Source organism: Saccoglossus kowalevskii, chromosome 5 (genome assembly GCF_978046115.1).
Source record: "Saccoglossus kowalevskii chromosome 5, keSacKowa6.1, whole genome shotgun sequence".
Taxonomy (NCBI): domain Eukaryota; kingdom Metazoa; phylum Hemichordata; class Enteropneusta; family Harrimaniidae; genus Saccoglossus; species Saccoglossus kowalevskii.
In genome coordinates this window covers 25750085-25761076 of record NC_140645.1, presented here as the reverse complement: position 1 = coordinate 25761076, position 10992 = coordinate 25750085, and the positions used below count along the sequence as shown (strand labels likewise).

The following is a 10992-nucleotide window of genomic DNA, read 5'->3' as shown; positions in this document are numbered from 1 at the left end:
CACAATAAATGGGAATTTTCGATCTCCGCGCGACATATTCCGGGGGCCGACAAAATGGCCTCAATTATTGACGATTTCACAGTAAAAGTAAAGTCTGTAACATAAACATGAATCAATTGTTCAGAATTAACAAATACCCTGTCAATGAAATGAACATTAACGTAATACTATAGCTCATAGTATGGGAAGTTTCAAACATAATAACATCAAACTGAGATCAATATACTCATATTTGTAATTGAGAAATGAATAAATGTCAGTTTATTTATTATTGTACATCAGACGTAGGTTGGCGACTTCAAATGCTTCTCTCCATGGTCGCGATGACTGCGTTGTGTTTGAATTCTTGGTGGGGGACATTTGGTCTGCTCTGTCCTCAGTTGCGTCTTCTGGGACACCGTTCTCATTCGGGGGTTTCCCGGTAACTGGTGACGTCATAGTTGGATTTCCCTCAGTCAGCTGTTCGTTGTTGACATCCGGGACGGTTGGTGGCGACTGTATGGCGCTAGTCCGTTGTTCTTCGACTTGACTCGTCTCCAATAAATACAACTTATTAACGGGACGATTTGTTTTTCCAAGTTTGGTCTTGATTTCGACGACACGTACAAGTCCATCTTTGCCGGGTAGTAAGCGGGTAACTTTTGCCATGTGCCAATTCACTCGTTTCTCCACGTCGCTATGAACGAGTACAATGTCGCCCACTTTTATAGTGTTGTTTTTCACACCTCCGGCGGTGTGAGTGTGGCGTTCTCGGAGCGCGGTGAGATACTCGGCTGACCACCTTTTCTCAAATTGGCGTTGTAGTTTTGCCAAATGTTCAAAGCGAAGATTTACATTATGATGAGTTAGAGCGATAGGATCACTCAGGTGGTTTGACGCGTCATACGATAGACTGTATACATTTCTCCCGATCATAAGGTGAGATGGGGTAAGTGGTACCAAGTCGTCTGCGTGGCTAGCGATGTGCGTCAACGGGCGGTCATTTATGACAGATTCTATCTCTGTTAATATAGTTTGCAGTTCGTCAAACGTCACGCATGCTTTTCCCAGTACTTTCTTTAAAGTTGATTTGGTTATTCCAATCATACGCTCGTAGAAGCCGCCTACCCATGGCGCGCGTTTCGGGATAAACTTCCACGTTGTACGGTGATGCGCTAACAATGCTTGAACTTCGGGGTCGTTCATTATTCGTCTCAGTTTGTGAGCTGCGGAAATAAATGTAGTAGCATTGTCCGATATTAACATTGATGGAGTTGAGCGGCGGGCAGCGAATCGGCGAAAAGCTAGCAGGAAAGATCGGGTAGACATGTCCGGTACGAGTTCAAGGTGAACTGCCCTTGTAGTCGCGCATGTAAACAGACAAACATACGCTTTAGTTACTGTTTTGTTGGGTGCGCTTCTCACGTATAAGGCGCCAGTATAATCAATACCGCTGATTCGAAATGGAGGTGTCGCGGTTACCCGACATTCTGGGAGCGGAGTAGATATCGGTTTTGCGTAAGCTGGTCCGCTGACTTTCCGGCAGACCACACACTTGTGGAGCACGTGATTCACAACGCGGCGTATAGAATTTATCCAATAGCGATCTCGCAAGGCGTTACCCGTAGACTGGGGTCCGCGGTGCATGATACGATCATGTGTAGCTCGTACGATAAGTCGGGTTAACTGATGATCACGTGGTAACAATATCGGGTGTTTGGTATCATAAGGTAGATCTGCGTATTGAAGACGACCGCCTAGGCGTAGTAATTTATCCTCGGCGATAAATAGCTTTAGTTGGCTACTAAGATGACCGTATTTCTTATTGTCATTTTTGGTAGACGCGAACATATCAGCTAAGTGTTCATGTTGAATGTCAGTAATCCAGTGTATTTCTGCATTATTTAATTCCGTGGCACTGGGTTTATCTTGGGTGCATTTCTCTTTCGATTTCAGTAGTTGTACGAATCTCAACACATAAGCAGTAATTCGCAAAAGTTTGTTGTAATTGTTATTGTAATCATCCAGATTGATCACATATTGTAATCCAACAGGTACTTCCTTAGTGTTTACGGTGCGCGATGCATTGTGACTGCCGACTGGTACCGACGGAGTATTCTCACGGGTAAGGCTTTCCCGGGTCTGTGACGTCACTGCGGGGCTTCTATCTAATGATGACGTCATTGATTCTTTGTTGACATAGGTAGCGGGGATATCCTGATGAACTAGCGGCGCGAAATCGATGTCCCCAGTTGGTGTCAATGCTACGTGATTGACAGATATGTTTGGCTTGTCAAACAACTCGCATGTTGGCCAAGAATCACGATTTCCCAGCCACGGAGGACCTTTCCACCACAATTCAGAATCGCGTAATTCCTTGGAGGTGATACCGCGAGTAAGCAGGTCTGCTGGATTGCATTTGGTCGGCACGTACTTAAACTCTTGTGGTAAACTGACGATTTCACTTACGCGATTTGCAGTGAAAGTGTCCTGTTTTCCGCGTGCATTTAACCAGTGCAAAACGATCTGTGAGTCCGACCAGAGAAACTGTTTTGCAACATTATACTTTGTAGACAGTGCTGTAGATACAAATTTGCTCAACCGCGTAGCAATTACGGCTCCCATCAATTCTAACCTTGGTAAGGTCAATGTCTGGTTATTTACTGGAGTTACGCGTGTCTTAGACATGGCGAGCGAAGTTTCATTTCCTGATTTTACGTATACAACTCCACCGTATGCTTTGTCAGACGCATCCGCAAACGCATGTATTTCAACTTCGTTGTTGACAGTATTGTCCGTTTCATTGAAATAACGTCTTCTCACGTTTATCTTGGAGGCGGAGTGGAGGTTTTCGGCGAATACTTCCCAATCGTTGCGTAACTTATCAGAGATAGAAGTGTCCCAGTGTTGATTCTGTTTCCATAACGTTTGTATTAATCGTTTAGCGGCGATATGCGCGGGCGTCAACAAACCCAATGGGTCATACAAACTAGCGGTGTAACTAACAATGTCACGTCTGGTAATCAGTGGGTCGTTACTAGGCAACTCGATTTGCTTACATTGTAGTATATCGCGATTTGTGTCCCATTTCATACCAAGAACTGTCACGGGATTATCGGATTTTCCCCGTCCATCATGGGCGGCGAGTTCGCGTATAGCAGCGTCATTAGAACTCCAACTTCTTAAGTTGAACCCGCGTGTAGCCAATAACTGTGTCGCATCGTGATAGTATTGGATGGCTTCACTCGTGTTTGTGCTCCCGGTTACGACATCGTCTACGTAAATGTTCTGTTGAAGATCATTCGCGGCTGGTACGTCAGTGTTATTGTCGATGAGTGTTTTGATGGCCGCGTTTAATATGAACGGGCTTGGACTTGCACCAAATAAAACAGAACAAAATTGATAAGTAGAAAAGTCGCTGTTGACGTCTTTGATGTCCGATAGCCATAAGAACTTAGTGTATTGGTGGTCTTCTGTACTTAATCCAATTTGTAGAAAGGCCTTTTCAATGTCACTTGTTATGGCAACCGGATTCGCTCTGAAGCGCAGTAGGATACCAGTGAGGTCGTTCAACAAGGGAGGGCCTATCTCTAAACAATCATTCAAACTCGATTGACCGGCCCCAGATTTAGCACTGCAATCATAGACGACACGAATTGGAGTGGAGGCAGAACTTTCTCGTTTTATTGCCCTATGCGGTAGATAGTGACCTGTATTGTTATTGTCCGGTACAACTTTCTCTATGTAACCTTTATCCAGCTGATCGGACATCACCTTATCATACGCCTGAATAATGTCACGTGGTAATTTTCGTACCATGTTTCGCGTGCGCTGTTCAGTTGCGTAGTAGTTAGTTGGCAGGGGATCGTGATTTGGTTTCCATGGCAACTTGGCGCTAAATCGACCATTGACTACGTCCAAGCAGTTTTGACTATACTGCTTGTACTGTTCTGTGTGACCAACTGTTACTGGATCTTGATTGATTTGTTCACGGATCCCTATAGATTCTAAGTCCCAAAATGATGCAATGTTCTTGTCTAACACCTGACTAGTTCGTAGTGCTTGTATTTCGGCGGTGAAATGGAAAGCGGTTACACTATTGGAGCGCGTATTTCGTACGTGTGTTTGACCAGTGAACGCCGCGGCGCGTGTTACGTGGTTTCGGTCGACATGCCCCGAAAGTAAATATCCGAATACGGAATCGACGGCGGTGGGTCCCGGGCCTCTAATAACATGATTACGGACATAGTCCCAGTACTTGTCGGCTCCAATCAGAATGTCTATTCTTATAGTAGACTCGCTGGGCATCGGTTTTTGGGCTAGATTTAATCCTCGCAAATGGGGCATGTTGGTAATATTGGTTGTCACAACATTAGTGAGCTTATCGGAAATTTCCTTAACGTATAGAACATCGATGGGCTTTTTCTGTCCGTCTCTAGTATGTAGTTGTAACGTAGTACATGGCACGGATTTGCATTCGGCATCCGGGTTGTTGAACGACTTCAATCTGAGTTGTTCAGTGAAATGTACGTTGGCGTTAAGCCTTTGGGCGAGATTGTGAGTCACAAAACTACGATCGGCTCCTTCATCAAACAGAGCTGTAGCGTAGACCATTTTACCACGGTAAGAGACTGGAATAGTAGCTGTTTTTAACAACACACGGTTTGGGGGATTGCTCGGTGTAATATTAGGATCGCCTGAGTACCGATCGCTTCGGTTCGCCAATTTCTGTGAAGCGTGGGTAAAATTCACACTCACAGGGGGAGTTTCAGAGCCTGAATTGTTTGAGCTATTGTCGTTGGATTGTTTGTTATGACGATGTAGCGAAGTATGGTGTCGCTTCTTACATATTTTGCAACTATACTTTGACTTACAGGAGTTGGCTTTATGAGATCCCAAACAGTTAAAGCACAGCTGATTGGTTTTGACATACTGCAATCTTAGTTCTGGGGTGGCCACTTTGACGCATGAAGTCGGGTTGTGCATTTCTTGGCAGTAGACGCATTTACGTTCAGCGGGCGGCTTGTAGGCGGGTTTTCTCGGTTTGTGGGGTTTCTTCGCGTGTGTATTTGTGTAGAAGGCGGCAACTGTAGACTTTGTATCAGTCTCATCGTCACAGGAAAGTGTAGAGAATTTATTGCCGACAGAGAGAGCTCGTATTTCTGCTCGCATAGCAGCGGTCAGTTCGGTGAGTGTCCAATCGTCATCCCCGTGATTGCGTGCGAGTTGTTGTTGGAAGGTAATTGGCAATTTATCCAACAACATGGGGATCAAAAGAGCTCCGTAACTGCTCTCGTTCATGTGTAGAACTCGTAGACCGCGTATAGTAGTCTCGACCTCATCGTGGAAGCGTCGCAGACTCGTGGGATCGTTGTTCGGTGCCGGTAGCGCCCAAAGTGATCGCATGTGAGCGTCGATAATCATCTTGGGTTGTCCGTAGCGCTCTTTCAATAAATCGAAGGCGATTTTATAGTTGGCTTGTGTAGTTTGTAAGCCATCTATTGTCCGTTTGGCCTCGTCTGTGAGGAAACTCTTCAAATAGGTGAGTTTCTGAACTTCGGATAATCGGTCATCACTGTCGATCGCAGATGAGAAATTGTCGTGAAACTGGTTCCACTCGAGTGCGTCTCCGCTGAATTTAGGGATCTCCAATTTAGGTAGTTGCATAGACGATCTGTATGTCAGTGATGGTGGGAATTGAACATGTTGGTCCGCAGAATTATGAGACTGGTTACGCGCGCTGGCGTTGATTTGACTTTGTTGCGATTGATTGTAAACAACTCGATGTTTCTCGACGAACGAATCGACCCGAGCACATCTGTTGGACAGCTCCTGGTTATCCTTTATAACCTCGTCGAATTCTGGATCATCTACTTCTAAGTGGTCGTACAATTCACGATGCGCGGCGATAGAGTCTTCTTCTAGTCGATGTAGGCGCGACAGTCGACTTGCTATTTGTTCGTAGGCTGACGGTTTGTCTTGTTGGCTATTGAAGGTGCGAATTGAGTCCTCTTCAGGTTCTAGTGCATTAACAAGCACCCTTCTAGCTTTGTCCCGCTTCTTCCTTAGTTGGTTGAGCTTTGTCATGGCTGTAGCTAGATTATTGTATCCGGACAACGAAGAACAAACGTGTCAATAATCCTGGTCTCGGCACCATATGTTGTGGACGGATAAAGTCCAGCACAGGTCCTTTCCCTTATTAACACACAGCAAGACAATCTCAGTATGCGAAGTCAGTCAAAATGAAGGACTACTCCGTTTATTTAGAAACTGGATGAACGTTGTGTACAAGACAAAACTAACAAGACTCACAAGTGAAAACGTGCTTTCGGTCGGACGCGTGTTTTTGCGTGTATAGCGCGTGATCGTTGAGATTACTTCTCCTACGTTCGCAATGGGTCCGACTTTTAAAATGGTCAATCTGGTAAGATTGTGTTTGTTTCTAAACTTGTAATGCTTATAACTCAGCGACTAAAGGCCGGATCGTAATCAGAGAAACATGTATAAGTAACTATAAACACGAACTAGAACATAAAAACATGTGTATAACCATCGATCAATAATTGCACAATAAATGGGAATTTTCGATCTCCGCGCGACAGTCGTGTTTTAATCGAAACATAACGCAACTATATAATAGCATTTAATTCAACTTTATCAAAAGTTAACCTAATGTGTTTGGTAAGCCGTGTATGTGTACTTTGACTGAAGTGCGATTAATATTAGTGTAATATTAACTTTTCGTGTATCCACATAGATTTAAAAATGCTTACATGGGGTAATTTAGCAGTGCCAACTATTTTGGATTACATGTTTAAAACAATATCTTATAACACGCTATATTGTACTCGTTTGTATTTGACAGAGAGAACAGAGGACTGACAGATGAATTGGTAGTATACCAATGGTATATACCTTCCAGCATTCTGAACGAATTTAGCAAATAACAAGTCTAATTTAACGAGACGTGTGATTTTCAGTGAAGGTTTAATCAAATACAAAATGAGACCAAGGCGGCCGTCTCTTCTGCTTGAGTTAGTACGCAATGTTAAACATACAATGTATACTGATTATAAGGCCATACATAATGTGGTTACCAAGAACATACTATGGTGGCTCATCTGACTCGTGCACACATTATCAGGTTAGTATAGATGAATTAACATAAATTTGCATAAATTTGCATATGATGCTCTTATTACCATAGAAATGGATTAATCATATAAATGAATAAAACACTGGGGGCTGCCATGCTTTTTTTTATTATTAGAGGACGCTTACGGTTATCGTTTCATATTTGGATTTCGCATTTTCTAATATGGTATGTTGTAACTACCCAGTACAATACAGAAAAATTACGGCATCGATTAAAATATGAATGACCGGAGACCAGGTCGCCGAAAGTGTTGTTGTTATCAACAGAAAAAAACACGTTCTGACGCAATGAATAAATTTGATATTGTCAAACCCCGTTATAAGGGCGTGTCTCTCAGGTATTTGAGTTCAATGTCAACTCATCCCGTGTTAAACGTTCTACACTAATATGATCAGATCGGCCTCGAATATTGACGGCCTAACTCTCATTCAGGCTATGGCTAATTGTTCACACCAAAGCGGGGACGATAAATTACACTTATACATCGTACAAATGACTGAACTATTACGACCAAGTGATTAAACCATCGATCTCTGACAACTTTTGAATACTAGCGGCGATTCAGTCAAGTTGAATACAACGGTGGTCAGTATGACCCTGGGAAGGTACTAGTGATGAATCTGTATCTACTAGACGGAAACGCACTCGTCTCCTAATGTTGCTAGTTATTCTTTTGTGTTACAGGTGGTATTGCCGGTACGGGTGTGGTGTGTATTATTCTCTCAAATCCTAGCCTCTCTAAGCCGATATTGATAAAGTCTACACCTGCGCGATAACCATTTATAGTGAGATTAAAGGTGTATAACAGAGTTTCAAAGAATTTAGTTTAAAAGAGGTTCTATATACGCAAATATCAAGCGTGAAGTTCGTGATTATATCTGTGCGGTGACGCTCTGTAGCGCATGTCAACTGTCATCGTTTTTATAAGAGAAATATTCCTATCAGTAAACAGAACAGGGTTGATGACGAAAACAGCGTTATAAATAAAATTCTTGAACCTAACGTATTGAGTGTAACTGCGAAAAAGGTTGAAGGTTGATTTGTAGAACACCAAATATTTTTTTTAAAGCCTACGTTAAAAAAAGTTTTCAATTTTAAAAATGAGATATTTTCGTATTGTCAAATCATTGTTGAAATTCTTCGGAAAGCAATGTTTTAGCAAAATGTCTATCAAAAACCAGCGATATTTCCGACACCGTACACGATACCGGTAATAACATCGCAAAGCTACAGACCAAAAGTCAAATATACTATCATGGCGTTAAGTAGTTAATGTTTCACGCCAATAAAGAAGGTTTACACATACATTATGTCCGCAGTGCGGGCGGTGAAGTCTAAATAGGTCGCTATTTTGTAGACACTTCTCATTCAGAGTCAAAGTCGTGAGAAGTTAGCTGATATTTCATGGAAGTTGTTGTAACTAATACAATCTAGATATTAACTAGTTCTAACACAGACAATTTGAGTGGACAGAAAATCGCTATCAACAACCGTAGTATTATAGGAAAAATTAGTATTAATAAATGTGGTTACATATTAATCGTTTGAAATTAAATCGTCTGAAAGTACTTTGCGAATAGAGCATGAATCACACCACGTGATCTATGAAGAATGAGAAATACAGAATACTGTCTACGTTGTTTTGGTGTGAAATGCGCTTGGATGCGTTCCGGATATAACGTCCCTTATTACTGTATAAGAAATATACGAATTCTGAGTTATATTTCGAAGGTTGAAAACCAAATGAATCAAAGCACTTGTAATTGTTCTTTTTCAGAACATTAAATATGTGCACGTTATCCATATTTCGAACTTAATTTTTTAGTAACGTTTCTAGGCCAGTCTATATCACAAACCCATTCATATCACCGTATACAATTATCGTGAAAAGCTTGATTCCAGCGCATTAACCATGAGTCAGGTTAAACGAGTAAAGACGCTATCTCTCATCGTAGTCATTACCGCTAATTAAATGATTTTACCAGCGTGTGTGGAAAATATATTATATAAAATTGGATCCGGTATCACCACTTCATGTTTTCATGGATATTGTTGAGAGCAACGCGAACTCTGGTTTTGAACAAATCCTTATAATCTTTAAATCGACAGCATTGAGCAGGTATTCAGGAATCATGAATAGACCACTGTGAACAGGCCTTAGGATTACAGGAACCCATCTTCGCTGGTGTATCTGTATAAAGAAACCAGCGGCGAGATGACTATCATTAGCTTCAGAAACATGGTTTAACAGCGTTCTTGTCAAAGCCATAAGAGTTTGTGTTTGAACTCAGTGTAATTACCATAAATTTTCTCATACCTTGTAGGAATAATTTACACAAGAATCTGGTTCTTCCTCGTCGATATTATTACCAATTCGTTTTGTATCATTTGCACAGATATACAGACATAGGTGGGTCAATATTATTGTTTCAACAGCTGCAGTTTATTTAAACTCTATGACAGAAATGGTAAATGGTAAATACTGGATTAAGGGTTTGGTATACAGTCTCTCCAAGAGTTATTTGTGTCATAGGTGATAAAGTGATAAAGTCGCCCAACTGCATGAACATATTTTGATACCTTTAGCATGCATGATGTACAAATCAAAAATAACTGGAACACGTATGCGTTTCTGCTTCTCTGTTTTTCAACTCCCTTTCGATCCAATATCATCCACTACTTACACGCATGTTTTTAGGACGTTCCATTATACTCTGTGCGACCGGGACTCTTACGAAATATTTTACCGATCTCATGAATATCATCATTTTTATCTACTCTCACCAATTCATTCATTCTGCTGGCAATCTTTAACTTTATACACGAAGATTTGTATAGCTAACCTTTACGAGAATGTTTCCTCCGAAAACTGAGCTTTCGGTTATATGTGGAATGGGTCTCTTCTTTTAAACGCCTTGCTTTTCCTACCATTGGTGTGGATCCACACAATGTATCTTTACACCACTGTAGTCTTTAGATTCATCAATGTCCACCTTTCATATCATAAATATGATAGAATACTACTTGAGGAGTGAACGAAATACCAGTTTTGGTCGGCTTATGCTGACCATGTAACGACGTAAATCTATTTAAACACTTTTAAAATGTCGGTCACTTTAATATTGATATTACGGTCACCAATGGGTCGTATTAAAGATTTCTGCTAATTGCGTATACCGTAGTCACCACACTGATCGTTATGAAATGAGATCATAATTGGTAAAACAGCAGTTACGAACAGCAATACTTCTCTCATGACCTTTGCATAATCTACGCTACGCATACATATTGTGTCGTGTGGTTTGTAAATACAACTAAGTACACTGTCTTTGCGATGAAAGATGGACCACCTTTTATTTGAGATAACGGCTATCGAATATTGTAACGCATTAATTATTCTCTAGTTTTTTTAAATGTAATTACAATATAAAAAAGGAGAAACTATTAAACGGTTAAGCATTTACATAACAGAGATTGTATTCTATCTTGTATGATTGATTAAATATCGGACGTGCCAGGATAAATGATGTGCTGTAAACGGGGACAATCTGCTCTACTGGCAAATATAGTAATTAATATGCATATAATTATATTAAACGTACTAAAAATAGACTAGCGCATGTTTTCGCAACACTTTACAACCCACAGTTATTTTCAATTAATCAAAAAAATAATAACATTTTTAACACATTTTTTTTCTCTCGTTGGCAAAGATCTATCTTAAGGTTGACAAGAATGTCTGGTTGTGTCTAGGTGAGTGATTCTCAGTTAATACCCATCATGCAAAATAATTATATTATATTATATATAAATGTGTATGCACGTACAATATCTTGCGTTTTTGTTCCTTCCACTAG

General features: G+C 41.0%; 1 protein-coding gene across 1 annotated transcript; it reads right to left on the bottom strand.

The window, feature by feature from the left end:
- Nucleotides 1-261: 261 nt before the first annotated feature.
- LOC146745939 (uncharacterized) lies at nt 262-6066 on the bottom strand. The gene has a single exon (XM_085498834.1). The coding sequence runs from the start codon at nt 6064-6066 to the stop codon at nt 262-264; it is 5805 nt and encodes a 1934-aa protein (XP_085354960.1).
- Nucleotides 6067-10992: the final 4926 nt, after the last annotated feature.